The sequence below is a fragment of the Lycorma delicatula genome, chromosome 7 (assembly GCF_047948215.1).
Source record: "Lycorma delicatula isolate Av1 chromosome 7, ASM4794821v1, whole genome shotgun sequence".
NCBI classification, from domain to species: domain Eukaryota; kingdom Metazoa; phylum Arthropoda; class Insecta; order Hemiptera; family Fulgoridae; genus Lycorma; species Lycorma delicatula.
The window spans coordinates 22,156,562-22,173,623 of NC_134461.1; the positions used below are offsets into that span (position 1 = coordinate 22,156,562).

General features: G+C 30.8%; 1 protein-coding gene across 1 annotated transcript in view; it reads left to right on the plus strand.

The window, feature by feature from the left end:
- LOC142327902 (torsin-1A-like) overlaps positions 1-16,914 on the plus strand; it is a 37,857-nt gene extending 20,943 nt beyond the window's left edge. Inside the window, exons 2-6 of the mRNA XM_075371258.1 lie at positions 92-357; positions 3,843-3,994; positions 7,822-7,970; positions 10,054-10,201; positions 16,457-16,914. Of these exons, the coding sequence (XP_075227373.1) occupies positions 92-357; positions 3,843-3,994; positions 7,822-7,970; positions 10,054-10,201; positions 16,457-16,595 (854 nt within the window). The 3' untranslated portion in view covers positions 16,596-16,914. The remainder of the gene's footprint in view (positions 1-91; positions 358-3,842; positions 3,995-7,821; positions 7,971-10,053; positions 10,202-16,456) is intronic.
- Positions 16,915-17,062: the final 148 nt, after the last annotated feature.

Below are 17,062 nucleotides of genomic sequence, written 5' to 3' on the forward strand. Positions count from 1 at the left end.
GCCTTATATTACAACTTTTTTTTATATATTTGAATTATAGTGAAGAATCATTTCTCTAATAAAAAAAATCTATAATTTTTTAATTTTTCAGGTCTTGCATGGAATCTAAAAGAATATTTATTTGGACAACCATTAGTTAGTAGTATTGTATTAAACGCATTAAGAGGCCATTTGTCAAAGAAAAATCCATCAAAACCTCTTACATTAAGTTTTCACGGGTGGCCTGGCAGTGGAAAAAATTATGTCACTGACTTCATCGTGAAGAGTTTATATTCAGAACATTATAAAAGCCCTAATGTTCATACGTTTGTCGCTAAAATTAATTTTCCTCTTCAATCACAAGTTCAGCAGTACCAGGTAAATTTTTTTAATTGTATCTGTTTGTATAATAAGATATATATATATATATTTAATAAGAAGAAAATATTTATAGATTGATTCAGATGGCATGAGAGTGCTATGAGTTATTTGATTTATAAATTTCCATCTCATTTAATGCCGGATGCACGCCAATTAGTAAATTATGATGAAATTTTCAGAACAGTCGTCATTACCTCAATTCAATGTGAATATGAGATAAATCTAACTCAAAAAGTCTTATTCATTATAAACCATTTGTACTTATAAAATATTATTCTGTTTATGGTTAATTTATAACATTGTATTCAGTCGAAGTTGTTTGTGTTCTGTTTTTGTTAAAAAAAATTTTGTTACAATTTCACTTAACATGTTCAATAACAATTACTTGTATAAAAAATGTTCTGTGTAGCAATGTTCCTGAAATCTAAGTTTTTGATAAAGTTCCTAAAAAACTTCAATAACTGGCTTTACTAGGACTTGTACGCTGTAACTCTCGGACTTCCAAAATCAGCTGATTTGGGAAGACGCATTAACCACTAGACCAACCCGGTGGGTAATTTACAATACTTAACAATACATAAAGAAAAAACAATATTTCATTGAATTGCATGTAAAGTGGAGGACATGAAAACAGACACATAATTACAACATTAATTTTCTGCCATAACTCTGCTATTTGCTAACCAATTTAAAAAAATAAAATGTCATTTTGTTCAAAATAAAAGGCTTAATATTTTAGTAAATAACGTAAATCTTGATTTATGGAGATATAACAGATTGAAAAATAAACATAGCCGCCATTTTTTAATTTGCAAAGATATTTAACTCCTGATGTTTTGGTCATTTTAAAACTTTATTACCAAGATGCTTATCAAATATTAATGTGATTCATCTATTCGAGCTTGAGATATAAATTTTTATATAAAAATAACAAAATGGTGGACAAGGGGAGATTGAAGGAGAAATTGGCATTTTTTTTTAAAGGATATTTTTTGTTTAGTTTTACGAGTAGAATCCGAAAAAGTATAGCCAACCCACCATTTTACAAACACCGTGTGTGTGTGTGTGTGTGTGTGTGTGTGTGTGTGTGTGTGTGTGTGTGCGTGCGCGCGTGTGTGTATTTGTGTGTTTTGCGGCTCGATCAGGATATTGAGAGGTTGACAATTTTGAATTTTTATATAATTACAGTTTATTGGTTTAAAATGTTCATAATTACAACCAGACAAACTGATAATAACAGTGGTGATAAATACAATAATGTTAATAATAATAATAATAATAAGTGACAATAATAAAACAATTAATGAACACAAATATTAATATAGTAATTACAACCACAATAATAATCAGGACAATAATAGTGAACGATAACAACAGATCAAATGTAAAAATACATAACAAAGTACATGACATAATACATAATCAAAACAGTAAGTATGACATAAAAACAGGGCATAATCAACAAAATAACAATCAAAATATTACACATCATAGTGATAAATATCATTAGTGAATAATAAATACAGATTACACAATACAGTTCAAAATAAATAATTGTTCGGAATTTATTCTATGTAGATAAATAGAAAACTAGACCCATTAACAAAAGAAACCGCTAGTCATAACCCTTTTTAACCACTTGTCTTGTGTTAAGAAACCGTCGTATAGTGTTTACTTGCAAATACCCTTGCTACGAGGATAAGTCAATTATGATCTGCAATTTAGTTATATTTTTGTTTATGTTGGTAGTACTGTCGTGTTGCGTAGATGACGCATGCGTGGTTCAATTGTTGTTATGTCTATGCAGGTTTGATGCTGCTAGGTTAGTTCCATTATCGCTGCCCTGCTGTTAACCGTGGCTCCGCTTTCTGTTTGCACCAAAGAATAGCAACGTTCAGTGATCTGTTTTTTGTGGTCGGAAGGTGTATCAGGGGCTGAAATTCATCGAAGACTTTCGGTACAGTACAAGAACAGTGTGTCGCCGCAATGGAGTGTCTACGAATGGATTGAAAAATTCAAAAACGGCCGCACAAGTGTTGTGTTGTTACACGACAATGCCCGTCCGCATACTGGTGCCCACACTGCTGAAACGCTACGGAAACTCAACTTTGAAGTACTGGCTCATCCTCCATATAGTCCTGATCTTGCCCCTTCTGATTACCACTTGTTTGGTTCACTCAAAGAGGCATTAAATGCTGTCGATTTACCTCGGACGAAACAGTGAAAGAAGCGGTGCATTCCTGGCTCGCAGCTCAACCGAAAACTTTCTTTTATGAGGGCATCAGGAAGCTTGTACAATGATGGACCAAGTGCGTTGAAATGCAAGGGGACTATGTTGAAAAATGATGTGTTTCCTATTTGTATTGCAATAAAATTTATAATTACATTGTAGATAATAATTGACTTACCCTTGTACCACCTACCCTAACAGTTTATGAACGAAATATATTGCATTATTTCTTTCACTTATACACTGTTAGTTTTACTGTAACTCACCAATCTTATTTCTTGTTTACTGGAATTACTCGTGGCATCATCTTACTTGTATAGAGCTGGATTCAGGGCTCGCCTCACTGGACTGACTCTCCCACTCTCGTCTCACAGACTCACACTTGTGACTCTCCTCACTGGACTGATGTAGTAATGTCTCGCTGGACTGGTTTACAGAACTCTGCTGAACCCACACAACTTGCAGCCTACCCTTGCTGGACTGATGTAGTAATGTCTTGCAGAACAGAACTGATTTTTAGATAGTCTGACTGGGCTATTTATACTTCTAGCCTCTTTACCTACCGGACTGGATCCAAGTCAAAGCATGAGAACAGTTGACTGAGCCTTTTGTTCCCATGAATTCCAAACCTGGTCTCTTCTCACATACAACAGATATTCATTGTGTGTTAGAAGGCAGTATAACAAAAGGTAATTGTAAAATAAACCTATTCTTTACAAAAAGGGTTTTTCTTTTTGTCCCCTTTCTGGATTCTTCCAATATTACACTTCTTTATTACCTTCATAATAATTGGTCGGAATCTGTTACTCAGGCTCGCAATACTGGTCTTGTGACATTATATTTTTATATATTCTTTTAAAACCTTATTTTGCATGTAAATATATAATTTCATGTAATAGTTGAATAATTCTCTAATACTTTATGTATTATTTAATACAAAGATTGTTTTTCTATTCTGTTCCAAACATTGTTTCAGTCAAAGTTTTTAATAAAATTGGAGATTATACATTTTGGGAAAATTGTGGTTAGATGTTGCATTGGAGATTGAAGTAAAAAATCAATTTCAAATAGAGTTGTTTAATAAGTTGATTAAAATATTTTGATATTTTGACATATTATAGTAACAGATTCTTCATTAGCAATCAGTTATAAAGTAAATATATGCAATTAAGGTTTTGTTTAATTAGTTTTTAACTTTTTTTTTGGTTTTTCTCGTTAAAAAAAAATATTTTTATTCTTATGTTTCTCTTAGATTGATTTAGTACAAAAAATAATTAGAAGTGTTAAATTTTGTGAAAATTCAATATTTATATTTGATGAAGTCGATAAATATCCAGAAGGTGTTCTAGATGCTGTTAAACCGTTTCTTGATTATAAGATTAGTATTGATGGAATTGATTTCAGGTATTTTTTATTAAATAAATTAAGGTATTTTTTTAATAAATTAATTTTATTATGTGACAAGATTGCTGTTAGTAAGCGTGATGAGGAGAACGAACCTATTACCTGATATTTGGTTTAATTTTTACTATTTGTCTGCTGAACTAAATTACTCCTATTATAATATCAGTTTTGTTCAATAATTAAAGAATCGAATGGCAAAGCGAAAAATTGTTTAATAGGAAAAAACTGAAAATGTTTGATGTTCAGTTTCATGCCCTGACAGAAAATATAAGGAAAACAATGATAATTCTTTCTGAACAAGAAAGAATTATCATTATTTCAAAATGTTGGCTCTGCTTGAAATGTAACCATGAAACAACAGCATACTCTATTAAGATTTTTATTTTCTGAAGGTGTAAAATCAGCCAAATTTCTTTGCAGATGTTAAAACAGTATGTTAAAAGTATGTTAAGTGTGAAAATTTTAAAAAGTGGAACAAACAGTTTAAATCAGGCAGAACAGGTTGACACCGATTTTCATTGTAGCAGAAGACCGCTGGAGAGTTTGAGTGACTCTTTGCTAAATCACGTTAATGATCTTATTTACAAGGATAGGTTCATAAAAATGTGTGAATTTGCTGAAACTTGTAGCTCAAGTATTGACGCTGTTTTTTCCATTATCCATGATAAAGTGAATTATAAAACATGTTCAAGGTGGGTTCCAAAACAGATAACTAAAAATCCCAAAGGCACCCAAATTCACATTTGCATAGAACTTAAATAATTGTTTTTGTGGGAAGGTAATACTAGAGCTTGGTATTACAAAAGCCCAATTTATTGTAATTATTTTTAAAAATAATGTATGATAAGTCTTGATTACTATTGTGATGTGCAAGAAAATAAACTGTGTAACCTGCAATAAGGAAGAAACACCCGGTTTTCTCTGAAAGGTGTAATTCTTCATCATAATGATGCCTTTCCCTATACCATTTAGAAGTTGAGTCAGAAGGTGTTGTCACATCTACCACCAGTGATTTTTGTCCAGTCCTCTCAAAGAGTTTTTATGTCCAGCAACAATGATAGCTTTTGTCATAAATGTATTACAAGAATAGCTCAAACATCAATGTGAACAACTCCTTACTTCTGCAGTAAGACAGCTCTCAGAAAATGGGAGACAAATGTGTAAATATAACCAGGGATTATGATGAAAAGGTAGTGTTAGTTTCATTGTAATTTACTAAATAATAATTTTTTGCAGTCATTTGTCTGTAATTAATTTTACTGAATGACTTTTGTACAAAAGTTTACTCGGTTACTTAGGTTAAAAATTTTAATGTTCTATGTTCCATAAGCCTTGAGGTTTTTAACTTTTTGATTAATGGAATATCATTTAATATTCTTTATGAGATTCTGTAATACAGAATTAGCTCCAAGGCCAAAGAAAAAGCAGATGGTTGCTGGGCCCAGAAATAATAAATTCAAATTAATACGTACTGCTGTCAATCTCTTCAGTTTAAACAAGTAATAATTGAACAATATATATATATATATTCGAGACTAAAGGTATCCAAAAGAAATGCCTTATATTTAGAATTCCAGTCATAGCTCTTAAACATAGGCTCAATCGACAGGAAATATCTCCATGACTTGTTCTATATACTCTTAAGGTCAGCGGAATGAATGTGCACAGGCAAGCTGATAAATTTGGATATTTTATGTATTTATAAACCATCTGCTGATTTCCTTCTTTCATCGCTGAAAAATATTTTACTTAATAATGGTATGTGTACTTTTCATAATAGACCGAAAGCACTTCCAGTAATTATTCTGTTTAGCTTTATCAAGTTCTTTAAAATTACTAATTTTTTAACGTCATAATCTTAGACTCTTAGTTGTTTTTAAACTGTTATTTTCAGAATTATATCATGTAGTTAGCTTGAACATGAATTTTTGTATTTGTTGTGAAAGCTAGAAGATAAGAGGATACTAGTGGAGAAATATGTTATAGTTGGTGTATAAGTATGATCAATAAATTTAGGAATACTAAGGATGAAGCTACTGAAATTATTAATAAATATCAGAATCTGGTTTGAGCATTCAGTTAATTGGGACAGAGAAACATAAAAGATTAATGAAAATAGAATATCTGCATATTTATATAAAGTTTGATGTGTAGAGTAGAAGGGTTGGTTTTATAAAGAAGATAATAAATTGATTATTGGTGACTGGAATGAATTTTGTAAATACAAAATGGGCTGGATACAGGCATGTTAGACTAATGATTGTCTTTATAAGAGAATTGATGGAGCTTGGAGTTAACGTTAAAATGCTGTGCTGTTTTCAAGAGAAGGCAGTCGGTGTGGTTGGACATGTGAATAGCTCAGAGAATGTTCTTCTAAAAAATGAACTGAAATTCATTGTCAGTTTGAAGCAGTTTATTGCGTTAATGAGATAAATGTGCAGCAGGTGTGATGTAGTTTTTTTTGTACTATTCGGTTTCATGTAATGGGCAAACAAAGAGAAAGATGTGCTTCTGTAGCAGAGATCTTGTCTTTTCAAATCAGAGAAGATTTTTAAGGTAATTATAGCTTAATATTCAACTATTTGAAAGAGAATTTCAGTCTTTCAAGTGGCTCAATCTGGGATGTCAGATAATCTAGTACTGCTATTGTATGACAATGCTTGACCAAACACACGCGCATGCACGCACGCACGCACATGGTACAGAAAATCTTTTGGAAAATTAGAACGAAGAAGTTTTTCAGCTCCCAGTCTACAGCTGTTTATTTGGCTTTTTCAGTTTTTTGTTCGTTAACATCAACATATACCAGTTGGATGTAGCAAGTGATTCCATTTAAATGATAATGATTCAATCAGTTGTGTTTAAAAGTGGTATTTGGTCTTCTACCAGTTCTGTTTTGATTCACGGATTTTGTATATATATATATATATATATATATATATATATACAATATAAAGTACTGGAGTTGGGAAACTTATTTTATGATTTCCTCCTTGTAAATAATATACATCATAAGATAAAAATCATTTAACTGATGTAATCCACTACCAAATGTTAAGTAACATATTATTCATTGTGATAATGAATATCCTTATTCTGTTTTTTGGAAAGTTTGTGTCATGGTTATTACAGTTAGTGATTTATTAATAGAATTCTGAGGTATTTTTTTCAGTAGTTGAAAAATAAATATGATAATTATTTTTATCTTTTTCTGTTTGAATTATTTTTCTGTTTTAGCTGCTAGGGATTGTATTATTCACTTTTTTCATTTTCCTTTTCTTCCACATCATCATATCTCAGTTTTTTATTTTCTTTCTTCTATCCTAGTATACTTTTTCTGTTTTTGTTTTTCCTGGAAACATGTAATGTTTTGCAATTTCTTTTTCAATGGTGAACATTCTCTGATATCTTCTTGTGATATTTTCAGTTCTTCCATATCGCTTTCAGTTTCTCTGATCCGCTTGTTATTGGTTTTTAGATTTTTAAAGTATGTAAACAGCCTATTAGGGTTATTCTTTATAGGTGACTGTAGAAGGTGATACTTCTTTTTCTGAATACATTATCCGATATTTTCTCTAAATTCATATTTAATTGATTATTGTGCCTTCTGTATTCTTTCTGTTTTTGATGGCCCCTAGGATCTTTCTTAGTATTCTTCATTCTTTTATTTTTAGTTCAATGATTAGAAGTTTCTTATTAAACGTCAGATGTTTAGCTGCATATAGATACTTCTGGTTGAACTCTTGTAGCATAGTGTCTTTGTTTAGCTTTCATTGGTGTTATTTAATATATTATATATTGTTATAGTTTATTGTTTATTTTTTTAGGAAATCAATATTTATATTTTTGTCAAATATTGGAAGTAATGTTATAGTTGAAAGGACTATGGAATTGTGGAAAAGCGGTAAGAAAAGAGAAGATTTTGAATTAAGCGATTTTGAAAGATTTTTATCGATGGTTGCATTTAATGAAAAAGGTATTGGCTTTTAAATTTAATGATAGTTTTATTTTTAATATTTAGAGTGTAAGAATTATTTGAATAATTTCTTTTATTTTACCTCTACTTACTTACTTTCATCAGATAATGAGCAACGATATCTCAATTTACCTGCATTCTAAAATCTCTGTATCAGAGTTTATAAATTAATTGTACACTGAAATCCCCAAACAGAGGATGTGTCGCTCTTTAGATTTTTTTGATGAAACTTCGGTTAAGTTTAAGCCGAGTAATTTCATTCAGTAAAACTTATAAACCTCAGTTATGGTATTCATTATACATGGTGCATTTAAGAGGGGACTGAGTGACAGTCTTTCAGTTGTTTAGTTAGAAATACTCATTTTACTCTTAAACACATGTATTAATTAGGGGCTATATCTTTGTTCTTCTGAGACCACATCCTGATCATTTAATAAGTATATGATTTTACTTCACTCCAGAAGTAAATTAATGCGCTTCAGTTATTTATATGGAAGTTTGAGATATCTATCTAGCCTTTGTTGTTTCAGGATTTGTAGAGATCTTTATTGCTTGTTAATGTAATAAGTATGCCCCTAGTTTTTTCACCCCTTGGTTGTCAGGACAGGTGTTATTAATTTTAAGCTACTTACAGGTTATGGTTGGCAGTCTGTATCCAAGAACTGTTAACATTAGATATAACCAGTTCAGCTGGGTCCCAGATTGTTTACCTGCTATACTGTAAAGCAAGCTCTAACCATTTATCACCACTTAGGTCTGAAATTGATAGTTAGACTATATGTATGTATATCTGTTTGTAACATTGTAACTTTAGAGTGGGTGCTCTGATTTTCATGCAGTAGTGATATTAGGTTTATAACAGGTGTAAAATAATTAAATGATTGGTGGTAAGTGCTACTACTACAAACTGAAGTACCAAATATTTTTACACGTTAACTCATTGTGAGTTTATTCACACTTTTTATGCAGAACAGCTTCTTTTTTTAAAATTAATTGTTACATTTACTCACACAATACATAATTTATAGTAAATCACTCATGGATTTTACTCTCAGATCCACCTTTATATATAAAAAAAATGTTGAAATCTTCATGAGAATTACTATTACTTCAAGTATTTGGTTAATATTTTAGTAATATTATTTTTATAAGACAAAATGCAAAACTTAACTACAGTTACAAATTATGAACAATTTAGAAGTTATATTTTTATTTATAAAAATCTAACTTACTGTTTATTAAAATAAATATGTTTAAAAATAAAAATGAAGTGATAAATACAAATTTTATTTATGTTATACTACTGAAGATGATTCCATTGGAATTGAAGTAGCTATATAATGTTTTCATTTAAAATAAAGTGTCAATTTTTAAAGTTTATATAAGTGTTTTTATTTGTATATTGTTTGTTTGTATTTTATCATATATTGTTTTGTTTTTATCAACTCTTTTAAAAACTTTCAACATGCTGAAAAATAATGAAATATATCAGATTTTTTTTGCTTTTCCAAAAGAAAAGTGTATATACTAGATTAAAATACTTAAATTATCTTTTTGCTTTTTAATGCTTATACTTTTTATAAATGAACTCCCTTTCTTATCACTAACCATGAAATAATTATTATAAGAGAATATTATAATAATTTATTATTTATTAATCATAAGTAGTATTGATTAATAAATAAAATAATTTAATATTTATAACATAATATATTGATTGATTGTATAATTTTTTTTTCTTTATGAAAAAACTTTAAAAATTTGTCTGGGATGGTGTATATTATAAAATTTTGATAAAAGATATATGTTCTAGTAATTTAGTGATTGTATAAAATTGTTTGTGTGCCTTTTTCATTATTATCATAACCACAGACATGGTTCTATGTGTATTTTCAGTAGACGAGATGTTTGAAATGATTGATGAAGTAATACCAGACTCTTTTCAGGACTGAGATCAGTTGAATTTAGAAGAAATTAACACTTTTATTGATTTATTAATTACCAAATCGTTTTGGGTTAATAATAATAATATTGTTATTTTATGTACCTTCTTTACAAAAATTATATTTCTATTTTTATGCAGGTGGTTTTTATAGAAGTGATATGATTGATAGTCATCTTATTGATCATTTTGTTCCTTTTTTACCATTAGAAGAAGAACATGTAAGGATGTGTGCCAGAACAGAATTTAAAAAATTAGGAGTGTCGGAAATCAGTGAGAGTGCTGTAGAGTATGTATTATATGTATCACTATTCTTTTGTGCTTAGAAAAATATTATTTGTTAAGTAATGGCATAATGTAAGTAAGATTTTTTTCTATTGGAGTATACATTACAATCGCGAATCAATTTTTTGATCATGAGATTCCTTCTTCAATTTTAAAATTCCATTCAACCTTGGTACGTACTGTTATGTCATATTAATTTCAGTTTCTGTTATACAAGTCGCATCATTTAATAATATCAGTGTACAAAAAAGAATGTCAGGGTTTTAATTTGTGAGATGTACAGTATTTGTGTGATGTCTCTCTTGTGTGATATTTACAATGTTGGTTTAAGGCTAGAATTAAAGAGCAAGAAGGACAGTTTTAGTTACACAAATGGCCGTAGATTGATTCCCATCTTTCTGCTTGACAGTGTTACTAGCAAAGATGGTGGCAACTGAACAGAAAGCCTTCTGTTCTGTGGTTTACTGTTTGCTAAATTTGAATCTGTTATTACAGTCCAAAGTGCATTGTATAAAAATTTAATTGTGATATCTTCAGTGACAATAACATTTGTTGATGTTGTGATCGGTTTGAAATGACTGGGTGTTAGTGTAAAGGGAAGAGTATGGGATGACTGAGGGTGTCTGAAGAAAATGTTAAACATGTCAGAGGGTCTTTTCTGTGCAGCCTTAAAAAGTCAATCTGTTAGGAAGGCCGGCTACCAACTAGCAATACGAGTGTGGAATGTTCTAAGAAAACATTTACATACTCATCTGTGCCATTTGCACCTGTTACAGGAATTGAAGCCTGTCGACTTCGTGATCAAAATATTGCACCATGAAGGTGATGACTTTCTTGATTGTATTGTGTTAGTGATGAGTCAATATTTCATCTTAGTAGTCATCTTGACTGCAAAATGGACTAGAGAATTTTTTGGCAACAAGATTTGTGACTTCCTCCTGGGGATAACTGCACCACTGAATTGTTCAGTGTGGACTTGATAACTGAGCATGTATGCAATGGTTTGTAAGGTCACCCGATTTGGCCTATGTGAGTTTTTCCTTTGAGGTCTTGTAAAGGATCTTGTTTATTTACCTCTGCTATTTACCGATCCTGATCTACCCAATTTGAGGCACAGGATTGAAGCAGCTGTCACTTCCATTACTCCAGACATGCTAGTTAAAGTTTGGTACAAACTCTTATCGGTTGGATGTGTTTATAATAGAAAAATCTGTAAGAATTACTCTTTCACTTTATCTGTGATTCGTTACTGTAAGTCAAGATAAGAGATAAAAATAGCTTTAAAACCTTAATATTATTTTTTATACATCCTGTACTGTGTACTTGCACACTGTTACGTTGGTTTTAAAGTATTTTATCTGTTTTCCTACTCTACATCCATTTAAAAAATGATACAATGAAGTGTTGAGTATATTGCTTTCCAATTGCAATTGTTTATTGATTTCCAATTACAGTATTTTCAATATTGAGTATATTGATTTCAAATTAAAGTAGTTTTTCTTTATTTTTATTTTATTTGATAATTTATTTTCAATGTCTTCTGAAAATTTAAAGTGTTTGATTTCTAGGAGTACTTAGATTAATGATGATGAGCCTGGTTTTGAAATGACTGGTGATAAGATATTTCTAGAAGGTTGTACGTTTATTAAAAATCTATGTACAATTAAATAAATATTTAAATTAAGTAGCACTTTCAGTGATTTTTATATAACATGTTTTTTTTTTTTGTCTTCAGTCATTTGACTGGTATGATGCAGCTCTCCAAGATTCCCTATCTAGTGCTAGTCGTTTCATTTCAGTATACCCTCTACATCCTACATCTCTAACAATTTGTTTTACATATTCCAAACGTAAAAACACAATACGAAAAACACAATTTTTCCCTTCTACCTGTCCTTCCAATATTAAAGCGACTATTCCAGGATGCCTTACTATGTGGCTTATAAGTCTGTCTCTTCTTTTAACTATATTTTTCCAAATGCTTCTTTCTTCATCTATTTGCCGCATATAATACCTCTTCATTTGTCACTTTATCCACCCGTCTGATTTTTAACATTCTCCTATAGCACCGCATTTCAAAAGCTTCTAATCTTTTCTTCTCAGATACTCCGATCGTCCAAGTTTCACTTCCATATAAAGCGACACTCCAAACATACACTTTCAAAAATCTTTTCCTGACATTTAAATTAATTTTTGATGTAAACAAATTATATTTCTTACTGAAGGCTCGTTTAGCTTGTCCTATTCGGCATTTTATATCGCTCCTGCTTCGTCCATCTTTAGTAATTCTACTTTCCAAATAACAAAATTCTTCTACCTCCATAATCTTTTCCAGGAGCCTTTCTGCCATTTAAATCTTTTAATGCTCTCTTAAATTCAGATCTCAGTATTGTTTCTCCCATTTCATCCTCCTCAACTTCCTCTTCTTCCTCTATAACACCATTTTCTAATTTATTTCCTCCGTATAACTCTTCAATATATTCCACCCATCTATCGACTTTACCTTTCGTATTATATATTGGTGTACCATCTTTGTTTAACACATTATTAGATTTTAATTTATGTACCCCAAAATTTTCCTTAACTTTCCTGTATGCTCCGTCTATTTTACCAATGTTCATTTCTCTTTCCACTTCTGAACACTTTTCTTTAATCCACTCTTCTTTCGCCAGTTTTCACTTCCTGTTTATAGCATTTCTTAATTGTCGATAGTTCCTTTTACTTTCTTCATCACTAGCATTCTTATATTTTCTACGTTCATCCATCAGCTGCAATACATCGTCTGAAACCCAAGGTTTTCTACCAGTTCTCTTTATTCTGCCTAAGTTTGCTTCTGCTGATTTAAGAATTTCCTTTTTAACATTCTCCCATTCTTGTTCTACATTTTCTACCTTATCTTTTTTACTCAGACCTCTTGCGATGTCCTCCTTAAAAATCTTCTTTACCTCCTCTTCCTCAAGCTTCTCTAAATTCCACCGATTCATCTGACACCTTTTCTTCAGGTTTTTAAACCCCAATCTACATTTCATTATCACCAAATTATGGTCGCTATCAATGTCTGCTCCAGGGTAAGTTTTGCAGTCAACGAGTTGATTTCTAAATCTTTGCTTAACCATGATATAATCTATCTGATACCTTGCAGTATCGCCTGGCTTTTTCCAAGTGTGTATTCTTCTATTATGATTTTTAAATTGGGTGTTGGCAATTACTAAATTATACTTCGTGCATAACTCTATAAGTCGGTCCCCTCTTTCATTCCTTTTGCCCAGCCCGTTTTCACCCACTATATTTCCTTCCTTCCCTTTTCCAATGCTTGCATTCCAATCTCCAACTATTATTAAATTTTCATCTCCTTTTACGTGTTTAATTGCTTCATCGATCTCTTCGTATACACACTCTACCTCATCATCATCATGGGCGCTTGTAGGCATATAGACGTTAACAATCGTTGTCGGTTTAGGTTTTGATTTTATCCTTATTACAATGATTCTATCGCTATGCGTCTTGAAATACTCCACTCTCCTCCCTATCTTCTTGTTCATCACGAAACCTACTCCTGCCTGCCCATTATTTGACGCTGAGTTAATTACTCTAAAATTACCTGACCAAAAGTCGCCTTCCTCTTCCCACCGAACCTCACTAATTCCTACTATATCCACATTCACCCTATCCATTTCCCTTTTTAAATTTTCTAGCCTACCAACCTTATTTAAGCTTCTAACATTCCACGCTCCGACTCGTAGAATGTTAATTTTTAGTTTTCTGGTGACCCCTTCCTTAGTAGTCCCCACCCGGAGATCCGAACGGGGGACTATTTTACCTCCGGAATATTTTACCAAGGAAGGCGCCTACATTTTTGTTAAATGAAAATGCTGAGAGCTACATTTTCTTGGAAAAAAAACAGCTGTAGTTTTCCATTGCTTTCAGCTGCGCAGTACTCGGAGGACTGAGTGATGTTGATATGGCCGTTTAAGTCATTGTGACTCACGCCCCTAACAACTAGTGAAAGAGCTGCTGCCCTCTTTCAGGAATCATTCCTTAGTCTGGCTCTCAACAGATACCTCTCCGATATGGTTGCACCTTCGGTCCAGCTACTCTGTATCCCTGAGCACTCAAGCCCCCTCACCAACGGCAGGGTTTCATGATTCATAGAGGAGGATAACATTTAAAAAAAAAAATAATACTTTTATGTTTATCTCTTCAGTTAAAAAAGTTAATAAAATATATTTTTGCCTACCTTATTGAAGGAGCAGAACTTTATAAATGTGAATTAAAGAAGTTTTATAATTAAGTAGCATTATTTTCTTGAGTTATATTGTAGTGTACCAGGTGTGCTTAAGTTAAATATAACATTTTCCTGTTATTCAGGTGAGCATTTTAAAACCTAACCGCTACAGATTTAAACACAGTTGTGAGATGTAACTTTTAAAAATCTTTAAATGGGGTTTACTCCAAAACTGAACCTAGTTAGAAGGTGCCAAAGTAGGGACTCCCCTCAATCTTACCACCTTGAAAAAGAACATCAATAAACAAAATTGAAAGCTACCTGCCTGCCTTTGTTAGCTGCCTGTACAATATTCTGTAAGGTGGAGTCAAAAACAAAGTCAGCTTTATAAACAGTTTAAACCACTTAATCTCATCACTCAGATAACCAATAATCTCATCACTCCACCTATCACTCTGCAAAAGGCATCATTTAACTCCTTTATAAGGTGACCACTACTGTTGTTAGCTATTTATTCTATTATATAAGAACAGGTAGAAATACTTTTTTTAATTATTTGCAAGTATTGGTTGTTTATTATTGTTATTATTTACTTATTAAGTTTTCCATTTTTGTCACTTTCTCTTTTACTTTGCGATATATCTGTCTGCTGTTGACTACTAAACACTCAAAATCTTGTTTGGGGTTTTTAAAGTTTAAACTAATATTATGTTTGGTTTGTAGTTTATTTTGTTTCTGAACAATCTTTTTTAGGAATAATTCATTGGGATATTGTAAATTGTGAGATATATTGATAGATGTTAATAGTCTTATTGTGCAGTCAATAGGGATTTTTTTTTTTTGCTAAAGAATTAGTAGAGTTAGAGTTAGGAAATTACATGGGGTTGTAGATTTGGGTAAATATAACTTGTTTATGTGTGACTGGACAAAATGGCAGTCGTTCAAAGGCGGTGAAAATCAGTTTTTTAATTTTGTAGGCTAAGGTAAACTTTGTAGGTGAAAATGTTCTGAATAAAAGTTGTAGACATTTGCAGTACTTATAATTTAAGCCATTAAACATTAAATCTCTTTAATTAGTTACTACAAAAAAAGCCAAAAAAACTGTTAAAAATGCTGTTTTCTTTTTCAGAAAAAAACAACTGACAATATTTATTGCAAAAATAAAGTTTTTAGTATTTTTATTGTTTTAAAAGTTTGATCTTGAAATACAATGAGTAGTTGCAAAAGAAAATTGATTTTTTCGTTGCTGAGGTATTGTAATTTGCCTATGAAAAGACATTGGTTGGGAAACTAATTTTTTTGGCTTTTTTTGTGTCCATTTCAAGCGAAATTCGTTGTTCAGGACTTGTATTTTCATGGGAATATGTTTTAGACAAAAAATTAATGTAAAACTTGTTTAAACTTCTTAAAAAAAATGAGTGAAACATAGAGCGTGCTTGCACGTAGTCGTGGAGGAGGAAGCGATTGGCAGCAGTTGTGCACAAGTAAAGTTGAAATTGATAACTTCAAATCAGCAGAGTACGAAAAAATTTATTTTTCGCACTAAGGGCTTAAGTTAAAGGTACTGCAAATGCCTACAACTTTTAATTTTAGAACTTTTCACCTAAGAAGTTTACCTTGTCCTACAAAATTGAAAAAAAGATTTTCACCATCTTTGAACGGCCACCATTTTGGACAGTTAGCGAAAAATTTGTCCAGTTGCATGTAAACAAGTTATACTTACCCTAATGTACGACCCCGTGTTTCCTTAAACTCTGCTAATTTCCTTCAAAAATCTACCTTTTATTCTCCACTACTGACTGGAATATTAGGAAGAAATTCAGTTAGTCTACAAAATTCAAAATAATTTTATATGCAAGGAATTTAATTCACGTTTTTAGCTATTATGTTGCACTTTTTTAAATTTATTACAATTATTATAATAAAATTCTTTTATGTATTTGTTAAAATGATATGTAAATGATGTATAAATTTGTTAAAATGATATATGAATTTGTTAAAACTATATATTTATATTATTGTTTTTAATTTCAGTGGTGTCATAAGAAATTTAGATTTTGGTCCAGAGCCAGTAAGTTTATTTTCAGTTGCTGGTTGTAAAAGAGTTAGTCAATTGGTATCTGTTATAATAATGAGATATAATTGGAATAAAAATATTAAAAATGAGTTATAGAGTACTGTTTACAATTATAATCGTCCAGGGAGTGATATACAACTGTTTTATTTCTCAATTACAGTGTAAATATGGACTTGATGTTTTTAATTAATTAGAAGTTAATTATTTTTTACTTAATTATAATATTTCTAAGTAATTTTATCATTATTTTTTGGTTACTGACCCGGTGATAATTTGATTATGTTTTTATTTATCTTATTTTTGTAAATTTATTTTAAAAATGATTATTCAGAGCTGATACTACTTTTCATTACTATTGTTATTATTATGCTGCTGCTTGTGTAAAGAAATGCTAATAAAATAATTTGTTAATTTACCTTTGCCATCGATCACTTATTCATTTTAGAAATTTCTTTATGATTTGTTCCTATCCTACTGTATCCTAATCTTTTTAATTTCAATATAATTTTTACATCTGGTAGTGTTTTTTTTTTAATTCATTCCTTCATTGTCTGTTTCAGTAA